Source organism: Falco punctatus (genome assembly GCF_963210335.1).
Source record: "Falco punctatus genome assembly, chromosome: 4".
In the NCBI taxonomy this organism is placed as follows: domain Eukaryota; kingdom Metazoa; phylum Chordata; class Aves; order Falconiformes; family Falconidae; genus Falco; species Falco punctatus.
Window position 1 is genome coordinate 57,187,405 of NC_137583.1, and position 19,026 is coordinate 57,206,430.

Consider the following 19,026-nt stretch of genomic DNA (forward strand, 5'->3'; position numbering starts at 1 on the left):
GCCAGTTTTGACTAAATGTAAGGGTCAGATTCTGCCTCTGAAAGACTGGATTCCCATGCCCTGGGACATCTGAGATGCCCTGATAGCAGCTGCACAGCCAACGGGAGCTGGGGTAGGGTGCCCTTGGGCAGTTTGGGGTGGCACCTTGCTCACAGACGCACATTCCCAAAGTTAGGGTTCTTAAGCTTTTCTTACACTCAGAAGATGTCTAGTCAGCACAGCCAGAAGAGGTTGGAGAGAGATAGCTAAGCATATGTCCATTACAGGGGAAAGCTGAACAGATCTCTGGTAGGTTAGGGTCAGTCCTCTGTGTGCCTGTGCACTCCTTCTGATGGTAATATTAAAATACATCAGAATCATAGACCCTACATGGTATCCCTTCAAATAATGCTACAGACTTGCAGTGGAGCACTGATGCTTTCCAACACAGCTTAGGAGAAGTTTTAATCAATCTTCTGTACTTCCAGGCTTTCGAAGATATTTACCTTGAAGATCGAAAAAACATAAAAACCATGCTGGAATATGCTGACAAAATATTCACTTACATCTTTGTCCTGGAAATGCTCCTGAAATGGGTGGCTTATGGCTTCAAGAAGTATTTCACCAATGCCTGGTGCTGGTTGGACTTCCTTATTGTCGATGTAAGTATCATTTTGGAACTACGATGCTTCTTATGTTGGATTTTACAGTGCATAAGAATGGGCTGTTAAGTCTGGCAGCTTTGCATTTGCAAAACGACAGCTGTCACTCTGATTCTGAGTAACAACCCTAGGCAAAGCTCGAAGGAGGTCTTGATATGTAACTGTGCACCCCCAGGAATCAGCGTGCAGAGAAGACAGCTTTGTGTCGTCGCATAGAGATGTCACCCTGCTAATTTGAGTCACATTCCCTTCTCGTCCCTAGGAACTCGCTCTTCCTTGTAGCATTTAACATCTCATTCCACACTCCCAGCTAGCACCAGGTCCAGTTACCTCCAGCATGCTCCACATGACCTCGACACACAAGTCTTTCAGCAGATTAGAGAAGCTGTCCTTGGCGCAGTTTCCCAGCGAGGCTGCCAGCGGCCCATAACAGTATGTTCAGTGCCATCTCCCAAGTATTTACCAGTGAAGGAGTCCAGAAGAAGGTGTCAATAGTCCTCTTGTCAAAGTGATTTCACTATTTCAAAACCTTACAAAATACTCCAAATACTTGAAATATCCCAACACTTGGTTCTGCTGGGAGGATAATCCTTAAAAGCAAGTAATAGTCGAAACAAAAGGGAGCTCATGCCCCAGGAGTGTTGCTAGTACCAGGCATGTCCCTTCCAAGGTTCCACATTGTCTGGACGTGGGATCTGTCAAATTCAGGAAAAGCCAGCAATGCCAAATCCTCCAGATGAGGTTGAACATTTCATCACGGCATATCAATAAGGAGGCAATTATCTCCCCGAGGCCGTTTCTTATTAGCTTGAGATATAAATGTGGAAGACTGGCAGAGCTTTGCCAGGACTGTGTAACTTATTAAACTTTTGCTAAATTATTTTTCCCCATTTTATGTCTGAAACTTGACTCTGGGGAGAACTGCACTTTTTATGGCCCCAGTCCAGGAGAGCACTTCAACAGGACGATTTACTTGTTTGAAGTTATGGACATGTCTAAGTGCGCTGCTGGATCAGAGCCTTTGGAAGCTTCTCCAGAGCTTTAATAAACTGATTTATGAGAAGGAAGTTCTTTACATATATTGTAGGTCATAAATTCCTCTTTGCATACATGCTTGGAAACCTCTTAAAGGGAAGGCATTCATTTTTCACAGATTAGCTTCAATAGAGGAGGAAGGCCTGGTTTAATTATCTAACCACAAAATTGGAAACCACCAGTTCCTAAGTTGCAGCCCAACCCTGAAAACTGTGCTTTCTGTGGTTTGGGTCAAGACATAGCTTTTCTTTCCTGGTTTCTCCATCTGCGAAAATGGGACTAATAGGACTCATCTAAAGTATTATATGGGCTTCCAGGAATTTGTTGTTGAAGTTAGGTTTTAATGAGCTTCCAAAGACTAGAAGGGCTGGATGAGGGCTGAATATTGTCACAACTATAAGTAGAAGTCTTCCTGACAGGAGCAACACTTTGCACGATGAATTCACCGAAACAATCTGGAGCTCTGCTGCATCATTAACAGTTTGAAACAATCTCCACACTTGCTAGAAACACGTACTTTGTAGCATGACATCTAATTAATACCAAAGACAGTAAAACAAAAACTGGTTTTTTCTTTCTAAATTCTTTCCTCCATGAGAAATACCCTCTTGGAAACTACACAAGAATGCAAAGTTAGTATGTAACCCCAAAATTCAGCTACAGGTTTGCCTTTTCTTGGTGGGGTTTGTAAGTATAATGACAGATTGTAGAGGCAGCCACAGGTGGGCTGAAGAAAGGGGCTTCACCTCCTTGGCCCCACGTCCAGAGCACGTACGGTATAAAACAGTGCTATGGGGGAAAGGTGACCACTGCCCGCTCTTATCCCCAGAAAACCCACCCCAGAGCCTTCTCACTGACCCAGAGGTTTTTATTTTCTTAACCCACATTTAAATGTCATTCTTGTAGGCTCCAGATCTAGCCACAAAGTTGCTCCACCTTTGAGTTGCTTCAGTAATTGATTGACTCTAGGAAATCGCTTGCTCTTTAGTGTTCTCAATGATTAAAGCTTTCCCCCATGCCCCATTTTTTTTTCTTCAAAGTCATTGCCCAATGTGGATTATGAGAACCTGGTACTATATTTTTAGCGGGTTTAACAGATGCTCGTCTCCTACCCTATTGCTCACCCACCCTGCCACTCTGAATTGGCAGAGGAACTTGCTATCATTTTTCCAGCAAACTTTTTACTTCAATTTACATTTTCTTTTTGGTCCTTTGAGAACCAAATCACTGCAACTGAGCTGCAGAAGGGAGTGAATGGGCGAATTAGCTGCTCCAAAAGAAGCAGATGAACCACTTGTCTGATTTTCTCAAATTTGTTTGTTGAAAATTATTCACTTAAAAATTCCTGATCTGCAGATTATTCATTAGCAGTTTGGTATCAGTATTCAAAATTCAAGCTGTGACGGTTGATTTTTCATTGGACATGTGAAACCATCTATCATCTGTGTTTTCTAATTGTACAAATGCAACTCAGATTCCTTTTTCTGTTGTGAATAATTCATAAAACCAGCTCAAAATTTGCAAGTATTCACTATTTCTAAATGAGAAGTGAACCCGGGGTGGTATAAGAATATTGCTGCTGAATCAGATTTTTTATTATTATTATTATTTATTTATTTATTTATTTATTTACCCTGCTTTGTGAAAGACCTTTGACATTGATTTGGGCCAGTGGAACAGCAAAGGATGCATCTGACAATTGTGGATTACTAAATAAAATTCTGTCTTGCAAAGCCTGAACATCAAAACACACAGTAATCTACAAACCAAGAGCTATTTTTGCTGGATGTAGAATCCCTGAAGGATGATCTCTGATAATGGGCTTCTCTGCATCTCAAAGAAGTGTGCTAGTGTAGCAAAACCATGAGAAAGGGCTTTTAAATACACTGCAATACAATTAAGTCCTATCAGCAACACTGCAAGAGATTTCTTTGGGAGAAAGGGAGGAAGGAGTAACCAAACCACAAAATACAGGCTCATTTCAACTCAGGGCACCTGGGAAAGATGCCTTAGAATCTGTCTGCTGAAATTTGGATAGATTCAAAATCAACATTGATGTTCATCTATACATGTTACCTCCTTGGAAATAATAAGCGTACTGCTAAAAGTAACCTCCTTGTACGCTGCAAATATAGCCTCTCTGTGCTCATGAACTGGAGCAGCGGGCACACAGTCCACAACTCTTTTCAAATGAGGGAAAAGCAGAGACCGTAGTATATCTAAGTGTAGACAGACATCAGTATCACCATCAGGAATGGTGTTTATGCAAAATCCTCTTTGCTAGGATGCACAGGCAAATATTTCCACAAAGAATAGATATTTTCCAAGCATTCATGCAATCAAAAGCTCTTCGTACAAAGCAGATTAAACAAGGGCTCTGAACTTGGCCGGAGACGGAGGCGCATAGCATTCAGAACGAATGTTTCTGAAAACTGCTCTCAACCAGGCATGTCCTGCGACAGGCAGAGCCAGTTGGGGTTCAAAACAAGAGGCAGATAAACTCCACCAGTTGTACAGGCTGGTGTCGTGTTTGATGTTCCTTTCAATTGTTTCCTCTGACCTATAAATATTATCTTCAGCTTATCTAGTTTGAGCTTCAGCCAATTAATACTGAGCTCTGCCCCAGTCTCTGCTGACAGCGGATGGATTATCCCATTGCAGTGGTCAGTTCGGGAAAGGCATCAGTCTGGAGCTTAGCATCATTCAAAGATTGGAGGTGTTGCAGTCAACAGCTTCTTCGCTCATGGATCGTGCGCTGAAGCCAGAGGGGAGAGACCAGTACCCTGCAGAAGCCTGGGAAAGGGATGTGAAGTCCCTAACTCATCAGTAAGAATGGTTAGGAAAAAAAAACCAGTCACAACCAAGTTTCATTGCCTGTGGCATACACAGAAAAATCCTCTTAAACGGGCACTGATATCATCTCTCTACAAAAGTCCATTATCAAAAATCCATCATTTCCATTGCAGCTTTTGGGTTCAATTTAATTGATCAAAAGTTGGTCCCCATCCAGGCTTAAAGACCCCAATTGTCATTTACTGATTTTGGAGATGAGGGGACATGAGGGTTTCTCCACCAATTCTTTCTAAGATTATCCCATCTTTCAAGATTTGATACTTAGGGAAAGTTGTTTTCTTAGGAAATTGTTATTTTAGAGATGCTGGCAGCTTCCTTCCCCTTCGGCTGTCTCCAGCAGTGGGTCCTGATGCTGTGTCCTGAAGCAGGGAGGGGAAAATCATCTCTAGTTTGCAATTTTTGCCCTGATGCCCCATCAGTTTCTCTCAAGCTCAATCACCACGGAGAAGGATTGCTTCTTCCATCCCTTTTCCTGTACCGCTGCGGAGGCAGGGGCTCACCACAGCTTTAAGCAGTGTATCTGTCTGCAAAATAGCTCAAGCAAGGATCAGCAATGGATTTGGAGGGCAGACATCTCAAACGAGTTATTCAACAAGTCCACTAGGCAGGATTTTGTAGAGGTTTTTACAGAAGCAAAATAATATGTAAGGCTCACCCACCCCCCATCCCACCCCCCTTACCCTTTGTGGATGGTTATAACGCAACATGTTTCTTGGTGTTCGCCTGGAGCTGCTGAGTTTGTACTTAGAGATCTGTATTCCCCACTGAGCAGCTTTCCAAATTTCCTGTTTGCTGCCAAATTTCCTGTTTGCTTGTTTGAGAACTGCTCATGGATGTTCAGTCATTAAATACACCATCACTTTCACTAAATGCTTAAAAAAATACAGATATTAAATTTTCCAAGATAGTTTCCTGGAAAGCGCTTGCTCTGAGATTTCTACTTCGGATACTTCATTGCCAGACGAGTTAAGCAGCAGCTAATAATCTCTGAGTTTGAGACGAACAATTTAAAACAGTCGTTCTATCCCTAGTTAAAAATTGAATTGAATTAAATTATGCCCTTGTGTTGGATTGTCTTTAAGTGACAATTAAAAACTTGCTGCGTGAAGTAAATATTAATGGCTTATGATTACATTAATTGTTTTTTCCATCTGTATTCCCTGTTGATTAGCAAGGTGATTTCTGTTTGCTTTACCAGTAATTACACAATCTGCTGTAATGAGCTGTTCCCAAACAGCACTGAAATCCAATTTGTATTCTTGGGAAAATGTCCTAAAAGCATGCAAATTTCGTCTAGTTTCTATTCAAAAAAAGCACACAGGAACAGAATGACAAAAATACAGCTGAGGCAAAACAAAAATAATATAGCTTGTCACTTGGAGAACATCTTAAGAGTGAACTTGTTAGTGCTCTCTGAGAGTTATCAAAAATCCATGGGCTACAACAGAGTACTACTACTTCAGAGTTCTTTTTTGACTAGTTTTCTTCCAGTTCCTCAAAGCAAATGCTTATGTGGGATTTCTGAAGATGTCTCAAGTGCACATTCTTCTGAGCCTCTGCTGATGGCATAAACCTCCCAAATAACTAACAGGAAAGAGAATCCCTTTCCATGAAGCCAGGGAGCCTGGTTTTGAAGAAAAAAAAGAAAAAGAAAAAAAAAAAGGAAAGCAGAAAAAAGTGCTGCTTTACTACATATTGGCTAATTCAGGATACATGAAAAGAAAAATCCACATGAAGATGAGATAAGTGGTTTTAATGCATGTTAGCAGGTCAGGCCATGCTGTAAATCTCTGTTCTGCCACCCCACATTTTATCTCAACGTAACACATGCAGAAACATCCAAATGTCTTGTCTTATCTTGGTTTGCACCTCATGTTAGTTACCACATAGATGCTAAAAGGAGAGCAACTGGCCTTTGCCAAGTGGAAGCAGAAGCTGGGATTCAGGCAAGGCTCAGCAGGACAAAGCACGCTGCAGCAGGAGGGACCAGGACAGTAAATGAGGGTGAGGAGGAAAGTCCAGCAGTAAGAGTAGCTCTGTGCCTGCCTACACCTTGCAAAATGGTTGCAATACGAGGAATTACTGCAATTACTGAAGAGTTGCAATTACTGTGGGAGAATTTCAACTTTTGAAAGTAGTGTAAAAAACCCATCTCAGCTCTGATTGTGCTGAAGTAGGTTTACCAACCATTTTTTAATTCTTGAAGTTATTTAAAGAAGGAGCACATCTCTATGTCCTTTTTTAGAAGAATATGCTTAAAAAGAAAATAATTAATGAATTATGAAGCTTTTGCATGCAGCTTGCTTGGCCCTTTCCATTACTGTGACTGTAGCAGGCAAATTCCTTATACAGTGATGTTCTCCCTTGCACGGAGGATCAGAGCTGGGAGGGACATGTAGACTGCTCTTAACAGTCCAGACAGTCCCACATGCTCTGCAGGGGCAGGAGAGGCTTGTCCTACAGTTCCTCTCCTGGATGACCAGCACCTTTGGAACCCCAGCTGTTGCAGACTGTAAAACATCTTCCTACCATGACTGGGGCTCCATCCAGGATGTCCAGGTGCAGCTGAAGAGACTGGTACCAGGAGGAGGAGGAAGGAAGAAATTAATGGAGAGAAACAGCCTGTGGAGGAGTTAGCGATTCTTTATTATTGTGTGGAGAGATCAGAGGGATTAAACTTGAAAGCTGTGTCCCAGTGGTGTAGAGCCTTTGTGCTGGCCTCCTCCCTGGTTTGACTGGCTTTGGGGTGCTTTGTGCTAAGGCAAATGATGATGAGGATTCCTGCTTGTAGTATGTGCTCCTAATTGTACCGTTGTCCTTTCTGGCAGAAGTCGGGGATCCTATAATTTTTCAGTCGCTCTCCATCCTCGCATTTTCAATACAATATCAGGATCAATTAGGTTCAAGAATCCAACTAAACAGAGGTGATTTTTAAGCTGGGACTGTCATATTTCCCACATCAACTTGGTATTTTTTATATTGATTTGGAACATCTGATTAAATAAATGCTTTGGGGAATAGAGTAAACCTAGAACACCACCTTTTGAAACAGCCCAGACAGATTTTTTTCTCTCTCTGTCATTGTGTCATATGTAAGTAGGGTTGATCTTGATCCTGCCCAGAATTAAGCACGCCTTCAGCTCAGCACCTCATCTCCCACCGGCTGCGGTAGAAGTGCAGTGTAGTCAATGAGGCTGAGCCCCCAGGGAAATGTTCTCAGTAATCACTATGTGCACCCCTGGCGTAATGACACTATCTTCAAATAATAAATAATAATCAAGCATATTCCCGTCTACTCCTGACAACAGCATTCAGCATCAAGAGGGTACCCTGGGATGAATTATGTGGTGTTTTTTGAGATTTTTTTTAAGGGGAGGGGACCTTTCCTCTTCAACTGCCCTAAATCAAGGCTGTCTCTGCACAGCGTCTGGATGAGAAGCAGAACATAGTTGATGGAGAAACCCTTTTGCTCTAAACCCCAGTAGAAACACCAGACTTTCAAGGCATCTGCACCCACACAGCCACTGCTGCTGCACCAAGGAGAAAAGCTTCGGATCTTGGCCAAGGTTTGTCTGATCAAGGACTGTCATGTGGTCCCCAAAAGTCACAGCCATCCCTCTGCCATACCTACCCGGTGCTGATAAACAGGACCCGGAGGTCTGGCCAAGGTGTCTGTTTGCAGTGAAAAGGTGAATTGAGACAAGCTGAAAATCCTTTTGGAAAGCCAGTTTGCCATCTCACTGGGTGTAAACTCATGGCAGCAGGTCGTTTGACTCACCCTCAGAAGTTAGCTGAGGTTTAGTTGATTCCCAGCCATCTGCCTTGGGAATGGACTGGAGCTGTTAGAAAAGCCTGAGCAGGTGTAAAGGAGGTGACAGATTAAAAGAACAGCGAGATGTAAAGAGGTTCTTTTGGAAACCACCAGGGAAGCAATTAGGATGCAATAATTATTTATTTTAAAGCATTTAAGCCAACAGGAGTGGCACATGCTGTTTGCAACAAGGCTGCCCTCTGAGAAGGAAATATTGCCTTGAAAGGGGTGGACATGAGGATGAGGAAACAACCCAAGAAGTCGGAATATGTGCAGTTTCACAGCCTTAGTTTGAGTACTAGATGGGGATACAAACATAAAAAGAAGGGGACACGTCCTGGAGAAAAAAAACACGAGTGGATGATGTGAAAGCATTTTTTAACCTGAGTTATAAGAAGTAGTGCCAGGCTTTCCAGCAGATAATTTTTGTTTGTAATTAATCTAGGCCCATCATGTTATAAAACAGGAGAGCACTCCATACGCAGTAATGAACTCTGCTGCTGGTGAGGGAAGCTGTTCATTAACTCGTTTGCAGACACGCTTTCATCTCCATGCCGTGGGCTGACTCCGGAGCAGCCCTAAGGGGTTCATAGTCTTTACCTGAGCATGAGAGTTGTGATTCAAGGAAACAGGTAGCAGGGATGGGAATTTGGTTTGGGTCACCTTAGTGTCTCTCTAGTGTCTTCATTTTAAGACTTTCCTTTAACTTTATGCCCTTCGTTCGTAACAGGCAATTTCTGGATTGGCAGGTGCAATCACACGGTTCTGCGTCTATATGGGAGAAAACGCAATGTCAAAGTGAAAGGGTAAAGATACATTTGAAAAAAATAAGGCAATAATAAACAGCTGCTCAGAAATGGTAGATGCTAAAGGGAATACCAACCTCATTACAGGCCCTTTTCTCCCAACACTATTTCGGAGTGCCAATAAGAAGTTCCATGTATTTCAATTTACTTGCAAATTCCCCTTTCCCTGTAGTTTTTCCAGTCTGCATTTGGGGTACAGACCTGATTTCATTCCTTTTTGAATCAAGGGGAGCAACCTGGGACCACAGGCCTGGCTCTTAGAGACACTGGGCTGCTGCTCAGGCTGTGAAGATTTTTTTTGGGTAATCCTACCCCTGGCAGCAGTGGACAGGAGAAACCAGACTGGCTTAAAAAAGAGGCACCCAAATTAATGCAAGCTTTCTTTCTTCTACTTTTTTTTTCTTTTTTTTTTTTTCTTCTTTTTACCACACATTTAGAGAGGGAGAGACAGGTGTTCCTGGGCCACACAAAAAGCTATTTGAAAGCACTGGGGGTCTGCGTTAGCTAGAACTGCTTATTTAAATAAGTGGCTAGAGCTTTCAACTCGGCTGCTGTGTTCCTTTTTGGATGTCCTTTTTTTTCCCTGCTCCCTCCCCTCTAATTTGAACAAGCAGGTTAATTTGATAAATCCCTAGCTGCATAAAACATATGCTGTTGCCCAAACTGGGAAGGAGGTCTCCTCTTCTCCCCGAGACAGCAGCTTGCAGGGTATCACTCACAGCTGTGTGCTGCAGCAGGCAGACATTTAGTAGAGTGGGTTTTAGGACTTATATGACCAGCCAAGGAGGATTTTTATTGTTTCTCAGGCAGAACTCCTTGTTCCCTGGGCTCTGCTATTAATTCATCTCAGCGCTGATCTGGGGTTAATTAACAAATGCAGCCTATGCTGAGTAGCATCTGCCTTTGAATGGTGCTGCTCAGGTCTGCTTCCAGCTTGGTCCAGTGGATGCTCGCTGGTTATCTGGAATGAAGTGCTTTTAGGCTGGTGTGAAGGACTGCAAAAAAGAGAGCAGAAGCCCTTGTTCCAGCTCAAACCCACCTCCTCGCTATAGGCAACTCTGCCAGCCTCGGATGGAACACTGCTCCCAAAGACTGTGCCCTTTGGGTTACTGCCACCAGCACGATTTCATGGCTAGGGAGTCTGTGCATGCAACTAATATGCTATGAAAATGTACGCATATAGGAAGGAACCCCACTACTGTTATAAATGCAATAACTCCTTGGGAAAAAAAAGTCTGTGATCTTTTGATTAAAGACCATTTCCCCTGTGTGTGCTGAAAGGAAGCCGCATCATTGCACTTCCAACTTTATAACTGTTTTTTGGCAGCCTTAAAATTCTCTTCTGACAGCTTTACTAGGGTTTACACTGGTTTATAACACTTTTTTCTTAAGTCACTGTCAGATAATGAAGACATATATACCTATTGTATAACTATCTCTGCGTGTTCATAGCGAACAATTTGATAGTCCAAAACCACTGCGTATCTGTTAACCAATGAATTGCTGTGGGCACCCTGGGAACCTACCTCTACAGGGGTGTCACCTGGGTACAAATACATGACTCATATTTCACATCTCAAAAACAACAATATTCCATTAAAATAGTAAAAAAAAAAAAAAAAACAAACAAGAAAACCAAGGCAGTTACCAAAAAAATTCCCAATTCCTGGACAACAGGGTTTTTTTGGTCAAATACAATCTAGTAGTGGCTTGTCAAAATAATTAAGAAATTCAGACGTTACTCTTATTAGAACATATTAGCAGTAACTTTGTACAGTTATCAGTGAGGGCAGCCTCTCTTCAGAGATCACTGCCTGTGTTCTAGCAGTCTGAGTTCATTGATTCTTCTTGATTTCGCCTTGGAAACACATGTGAACGTCACATGATGGGGCACTCTAGACCGGTGCTGCTAAAGCCACAGAGCCATATAGATGACACGACCTTGGCTTTCCAAATACCAGCCACAGGCCTGGTAATCCCCGTAGCTGGCATTACCAGTGTTCGATGCAGTTGCAAGATTTAAAAGCTCTCATTTTCCCCTTGAACATAATACTGGAAATAGCAAAAATGAAAGCTGTGGGGTTCATTTGCTTCTACACAGCTCCAGGAGGCTGTCATAAAAACCATTGTAAAATCTGTATAGATAAACTTGCATACAGAAATACGTAGGAGTATAGAAATACAGGTCTATAGGCGTATATATATTTATAGATACATAGATACATAAATACATAGACAAAACTATCCCTGGGCTAAGAAAGTAAGGAACAGGGGCAAAAAATATTCCCTAAATTCCAGGATCAGAGGGTGCTCAACACCCTGTGCCTGTCCACAATCGCAAGAAGAAGCCAACTTGTGTAGGTAACATCAACGTGGCTTTGCCTAGAGCCTGAGCATTGCTGGGAAACTGCCATTGAGCTGGGCAGTAAATGCTGACTCTTTCCAGGTTTCCGCTCTTACAAAGCGGAATAAATTTTGGGAAGTTGCTGACAGGGTTGAGGTTGGGGTCTTGTTGGGCTGTTCTGAGATGATGTGAAGAGCACGAAGGAGATGCCACATGACTGAAATCGTAGGCCGTGCAACTTCTGCTTTTCACACCTGTGGAGACAGGATTGCATACACTGATTTATGGGGATCCCTCCCCAGCTTAGGGGCCCTCATTGCTGGCCAGGCCAGACACTGAGGTTAATGCCATGTAGAATATTGATGACTTTGTCCTGGGGACATCAGAGGCACCAAAAGAACAGCAAGTCAAGGGCGTAAGGAACAGTTTAGAGCTAACGTGGAGGATACGATTGCTTAAGTTAAGGGTATGGAAGGTTTAGCTGGAAAGCTGTGAAAGCTTCTTAGTAAGATTTAGTGGCTTCTGGAAAGACCCTCAGGGGAAATCCTAGAAGCAGAGAGCAATCATAAGAATGATATGGCTTCGTAGGTCAGAAGAAGTGTACAGAAGTATGAGAGACACTGCAGATTACCTGTTAGCACACATGCCACCTGAAAGGTGAAGGTGAAAGCTCAAGCCCATGGTAAATGGTTCCAGGCAACAGCGACTCCTTAGGATCTACCTGCTCTCCACAATGGTACTGTGCTCCCTGGTCTTCAGAGGTATTTCTTTCTGAAAAACCTACAAAATGATGCACAAATCGTTACTGAAAAGATTAGAAATGTGCACCGTATTGTGAATCTGGAGGTTACGTTGACCCTGGAGGCATTTTCTGGGTGCCAGCACATTTTCCATACCAAGCGGAGCACAGAGCAGAACCTTGGAGCAGCTCTGAGCTGCGCAGCCTTGTTGTAACAGGAAAAAAACAGCTACACAAACAGCTGACTTCACCTTTTGCTGTGCTTATGTGGGGCAGTCAGCACCAATTTGGAAAACTGCTTGATATTTTTCCTAAAAATAGCCTTCTGGGTCACTTTTAATCAAGTCCAAGCAGCCAAGTCTCTTGTGTTAGTATTTCTCATATAAATAAAATTTGATGGGGATACCTTCAAAACCAACATCCAAGCATTTAAACAACTTGTCTCGAATCAGTTCTGACTCCAGCCTTGTAAATCATTGCTAAATATCACACAGCTTCGCAGCCTAATCCTCTGAAGAGAGATCTAATGCTGTGTAAATCTGTGTCAGGAGGACAACAGCACCTGTGATGGGTTTCAGGGTGACATTTATGGCACTCTAAAGAAAACGGTAACCTCAGATCTGAAGTCTGGTTCTGCAGGATTTGAACAGAAGACCTTCTACTTTGAGGGGAAGGGGAATTACAGGACATAAATCAAGGATGCGGGAGGAAGCATGCAGGTGCACCAACCAAGGCAGTCTGAAGACCTTGAGAAGATCTGGCTTTCAGTCATTGTGGGTGAAGCTAGCAAAGGCACTTGTTGGGTGCTTGATTATTTTTCTTTTAAATCTGTACATTCATTTTACAAATGAACCAGCTTCCCTTGGTATGGTATGGATCTTGGTTTCTATCATTGAGCATGCTGTGATTGAGCTGTTTTTCTTACACCTCCAGCCTTTCTGGATAGGAAGCTCCAAGGCTTTGTGGGGTTAAGGCCATTTTCTGCACTAAACTTTCCACCAAAGTCAGAAATATGTGCCACAGTGTTGGTCCTTTCATGGTATCTCAGTAATGCCAGTTATGTTACAGTTTTAAGGTGATTGTTTGGATGGCTTTAGTATATTAGCTATACTCTTAACGTATAATATATATATACACTCTAATATATATAGAAGTATGTATATAAGCATATTTGCTTACTGCTATTAGATGAATCCTTCAGCCCTTTCTTATTGTTTAGGCAACATTAAGTCAGTGGGGAGAGGGAATGAAAGGAGAAGGCTTTGGACTGTATGTTAATGCAGCTTCAGAGTACAGGAGGTAACCAGAGCTGGTAAGAAATCAGGAAGACAGAAAATGGGTGCTGCCTCAGTTTGGAAGCATTGGTGAGTTTAAGGTGTTTTTTAAGTCAAACCCAGATTTTCATCTTTAACTGTGAGCACTGACTGAGCAGGACTGAGGTGAAAGCAGCATGTCAAACCTATAGCATTACTTACTCTTAAAATCATCTCGGGTGTGTTCATGTCAGGGGTTCAGATCTGCTTTCTTAGAGATGGGAGAAATGGCTTCACCCGGTGATTTTTACCTCCGCAGTGTCTAAGGGGTCTAAGACATTAGACCTTGATTCTAGTCTGTCTGTCTGTTGTGATGTTGTTATACACTCCCCACTAAAATGCAGAAGTGTTTATTAAGACCTTTCTTCCATGTCAGCTGCTGGGTCTGTACACGGGAGGTGAGTTTATGTCACACCTTGTTAAAGAGTGACATGTTACAGCGTGACAGCCAGCCTCTGTGCCACTTAGTCTGCAGAGGTGGGCTGTTTTATCCCAGGAGATATCCAACCTGCTGCATCCAGCCCCAGCCCAGGTCTGGTGTCTCTGAGACCTCCTGCCCTTAGGCTTGCTGTCACCGCCATGCCACAATAAAGCTACCAATAGGTAAATAATTTAACAAACTGAGCAAGTTTTGCAAAGATGCTTAGCTGTACAGACAGTGCTTGTACATTAATATATGCATATTCGGGAGGAAGGTTGTTCCATAGAGGATGCTAGCTTGGGACTTAGGGGACCAGGCTTGTCTTACCCTGCTTTATCACAAACCTCATCGGTGATGGTGGTCAGCCATCGGTGGGCTGGTCAGATGGCAGTGGGATTCAGAGAAAGAATCATCCCATCCCAAAATGAAAAGGCAGGTTTCCCACTAGACCTGTCTATCCTCACGGGGGAGCTTAGAGTTTCCTCTTATATTAAGCACCTACTTTTTATATGTAGTGAAGAAGAATCCCTGGGTTTAGGCTTAGCTGCTGTCTTTAAAATGCCAGTAGAGCACACTCCTTCCAGGTCAGCTTTGCACACTCACACTGGTGAGTGTGAGATAATGCGATACTATAACTGGGGCTGTGAAAACAGCTAAGATGGGAGTAAGGGAATTGTGATGAGCAATATGCGTAGTTCTCTTCTAAGAAAGTAATATTTTACACTATGTGGTAACTAATTTTGGTTCTTTTTGTAATCCATGCAAACTGGCATGATACCTATGGCATTGTAAAGCTGTTTCTCACACCCTGTTTGGTAAGGACACAGGCTGTGAACCCCGGTTTGAGCATGCAAAACTCAGTTGTTCCATGTATTTGTTAATCTGACCCATAATCTCCACTGCCATTCATTTCATCCAGACTCCAGTCCTGTGCCTGATAGCTCTGACCAGCTGGGCACTACTAAAACTCTGAGAACATTAAGAGCATTGGAACCCCTCCATGCTGTCTCCAGATTTGGAAACAGTTTATTTCAATGAAAGAGTCTTTGAGAGGTATGAACCTCAATGCTGAGTGCCTGACAAGTTTCCTTCTCCTTTAGAGGCTGTGCAGAAAGCAGAAAAAAATGAAAAAGTGCAGAATCAGAGAGTCATGCACATCGTTCTTTTATAGTCTATGGTATAAAGTCATGTCTATCAGCAGTCTAGAAGACTTGTTTCTAATCAGTAAGTTCAAGATTAGTAATTGAATGGTAATGGTAAAACCTTTTATCTCTGCTGGAAATGGTTAGATCTTTCAGGTGCTTTCACCCCGAAAGCCCTAAATTATAACACACATTGAAACTGTGTGACTCATATTTTCAATAGTGGAAGATGCACACACTTTGTGGAGCATACAGCAAACCTATAGCACGGGCATCACAGAACGGTGGTTTTGTAATGGTATCTCCTTTCTCACCCACTTTGTGCAAGCTGACGTTAAGAAGATCCCTGTGTGCTTGGTTAGAAGAAAACCAACAACTGTGAAAGACTGTATTTCTAAAAATTTTCCATTAAAGTGGAGTTCTGTTTACGTGTGGATGTAAAAATCTTTTTTTCTGTGTTGGTCTAATCTAATGGCTTCCATTTAAGGTGTTTTTTTTGTTTTTTTTTTTTTTTTTTCCCACTGTTCCACTAATCAGCAGTTTCTTTTCAGGAAGGCAAGTCAGAAGAGAAGGGAAATGGCAGGCGTGTACTAACCATTTAGCATTCTGCTCTCTGTCTCCATTCAGGTCTCTTTAATAAGCCTCATCGCCAATACACTTGGATACTCTGAGATGGGTCCCATTAAATCCCTCAGGACCCTCCGAGCTCTTCGACCATTAAGAGCATTGTCAAGATTTGAAGGGATGAGGGTAAGAGCATATAAAGCATCGATCAAAGCTCAACTGTGTGACATCAAGCATGTAACAGGGAACTGTTGCACATGGTTTTGTCTTCATTTTGTCTGCCAAAGGAAATTAATGATAATGCTTTATCAAAACAACAAAATCAGAAAACCCTTCTTTGTCTTGATTGCAATTGTATCGTTACAGATTTATCCTCTGGTGGATTTAATAATAAACTAATCCTGCTGCCTAACTTGTCATATTGCACTTCAAAAAACAGCTTTTTGTCCGAGGAAGCATCTGGCTAACAATTACCTCTCAATTATAAGGTGTATCAGGGGAATAACCAAGCTACAAGTTTGCTCCCTGCTTTTGACATGTATTAAAATGAGACTGACTGGGAAAGTTCTTAACGACTTTTTCACTAATAATTAAAGCAAAAATTAGAAATGCTAAAGATAGGAAAAGCAAATGAATGAATATATAAAAGCTTTCCTTTGAACAGTTTTGATGTGGAATGTCAGGATTAACATTAAAACCATGTAGCTTGTATTTGTTGCTCCATCTTGTGCATCCACCTCTTTCCCTCTTGCATTCCTTTGCAAGCATGGCTATATCCACACAGCATACCTGTTTATTTGTTAAGCCTACCTGCTACACTAATCAATTATTTCTAGATAAGCACTTTATTTAACATCTTGTGCCATGCATGACTTGCAGATGGTGATGTGTTCTGTATAAGATGAGTTTACTGCTAATCTTGCAGAGTGCATAGCAAGATAAAGCAAATCTGTGACAAAATTACACATAAATTTTTTTATATATATACAGCTTTCATAGTGAGGTATATTCAGGGTAAACTTTTCCTACAGACAGAATATTGGTCCAAATCATCAGTGACTAAAACGTGTAGTCCATGCACTGGGCTCCTAGCAATTAACTGTTCTCAGTGCAATACCCTTGCAGTAAGGCAGGCTGAAGGCCAGAAAAATCTTAATGACTGAGATAACCCAGGAAATACGGTGACAGAGCAATTTATGAAAACCCTGTACCCATACTTTTCCTCTTCTGTGGATGACCAAAACTGGGGATCTATGGCTTTGTCCCACATATCTTGTGTTGATCTAAATCACATTATTTTTGTGGATGAAGATCAGACAAATCTGATTGCATATCACTCCCCTTTGTGTTAGTACTAAGACAAAAAGATTGTAAAGGCTCTGTTCATCTGGGCACCCAAGCCTGAATTGTTTTGTTCACCACTCTCTTTTCAGCAAACACAGGCAGTATTTTAAAGGTTATTCACAAAATAAAACAAAAGCAAACAGCAGATCCTCAGTTGATACAAAGCGATGTCGCACTACTGATCTTAATAAAAGATCTCACTCCTATGTCACCTGATGAGCTCACTCCAAGTCTTTATTAAACATTTGCAGTTTGAGCAGAAGTTGGTATCACCAAAAGCTGCACTGGTTTAACTGCTGGAGTGATTTGTGCATCGACTCTCTCAAATCAGTTTAAATCTGGCTTATGAAGGCTTAGCTTCTGCTGCTGGATTTGCAAGTTCACGTGAAACCCCTTTAACGTATTCTGAGCTGACATAAGAATGTTCACTCATGACTTTGCATCAGTTTAACTCAATTGGATTCAAACCTGAAAAGCAGTGGGATGACTAGCCCAAAGCATCAGAAAAGTGAGACTGAAATAGGGAAGAAATAACGTTAAAAAGTTCTCATTTCTAGGTGAGAATAGCAAGAGGTTGGCTTGGTGGAGATCTTACGTGGCATAGACCCATGCATCACCCCAGCAAGTTTCCTTCCTAACATGCTCATACTTGTAGGACCCCTCATTCTTGACTCAACATCCTATTTCTTCCCTGTACTACTGCTGCAGCTGAAATATATTAAGTCATTCCGAGCTATCAGAGGTAGTGAATTAGCTTATAAATGATGATAAAGTGTAATTGAGAATACGTGCTATTGGAAAATCAAACCATTTTATTTTTAGTTTGTCTAACCACACTTAACATGACTAGGGACAGTCAGACCTTTCATTATTAGGAGTTCATATGCTTCAAAATGCACAGGAAAATTGCCAGCACAGTGATGGACTAAATAATGATAATGTTGAGAAGCAAACACTGACAGTAAGAAAATAATAATAGTTTGCTCTATTATAATGTCTTTTTCTTGAATAATTGAAAGATCTCTGCATGATTAGAACAGGAGCAGAAAAGTTCTCATTTATACTGCAGTAAGAGACTTATTTCACTTATGTCATTGATGCTGTACCTAAATTTTGGAAACCATTGGTCCTGAGGCAAAGGCACAGAGTAGCACTTGGATGGCCAAGGGGACCAGTTACCATCAGACTTGAGTCCTTTCCCTGTCTGCAGACAGTCTGGGACCTTTCTGAGTTTGACACAAGTCTCATGAGAGCTCTGGGAAATAAAACTGAGCTGTGGCCATCCTGCCCCTCTGTCCCCAGAAAAGACCCCAGTAAGACCAGCATCCCACCTGGCAGTTACTCTAGACCCTGGGGGTTCCCATGCACATGCCACCCCCCTGCCTGACCCACTGCTTTCCAGGCCATATCAGAGCCCAGCCTAAACGAACTTGGGTCTGTCTGTCCCAAATCAAGAAATCTCCAATGTCCCCTCATCTGTTGTCCATCAGGGAATGATTTCAGAGGCACCACTTCCCTGCAAGTTCCTTCCCAGCAAAGGAGGCTATGGCAATATTTTAAAAGGATGAGTGGGATGATGATAGACCATTTAATGTGAAAACGATACTAGGCGAAGTCATGGTGAGGCTGCTACAAGATACGTACAGGAAAGAAATAGCGTAATTAATGCTAGTTAGCATGATTTCATGGTAATAGTTCTTGTAAAAGTGATATGGTCCTTTGACTTGATTACAAATTATGCTGATGACGGTAACTGTGCTGATATAATATCCTTAGATTTCAGAGAGGAATCTGATACCATGGGACACTGTGATGAAAAAATGAGCTTTGTACCAAGCCAAGTAAACATATTTTATATTAATTTAAAATGGCTGATGGATCTCAAAGAGTAATTGCAAACAGTGATGACACTGTACATTCAGTGATGCGTGTATCAGGGTGAGGGATCCTTCAGAATGAGAACTGTCCTTAATCTGAACTTTAACAGCTTCGGGAAGAAAATATAAAATCTTT

General features: G+C 42.0%; 1 protein-coding gene across 5 annotated transcripts in view; it reads left to right on the forward strand.

Annotated features, from left to right (window-relative positions):
- Positions 1-19,026, forward strand: part of LOC308063652 (sodium channel protein type 5 subunit alpha-like) — a 224,945-nt gene that overhangs the window by 185,083 nt on the left and 20,836 nt on the right. For all 5 annotated transcript variants that reach the window (XM_080386919.1, XM_080386920.1, XM_080386921.1 and 2 more), the window contains 2 exons: positions 468-641; positions 15,733-15,855. In XM_080386919.1, the coding sequence (XP_080243045.1) occupies positions 468-641; positions 15,733-15,855 (297 nt within the window). The remainder of the gene's footprint in view (positions 1-467; positions 642-15,732; positions 15,856-19,026) is intronic.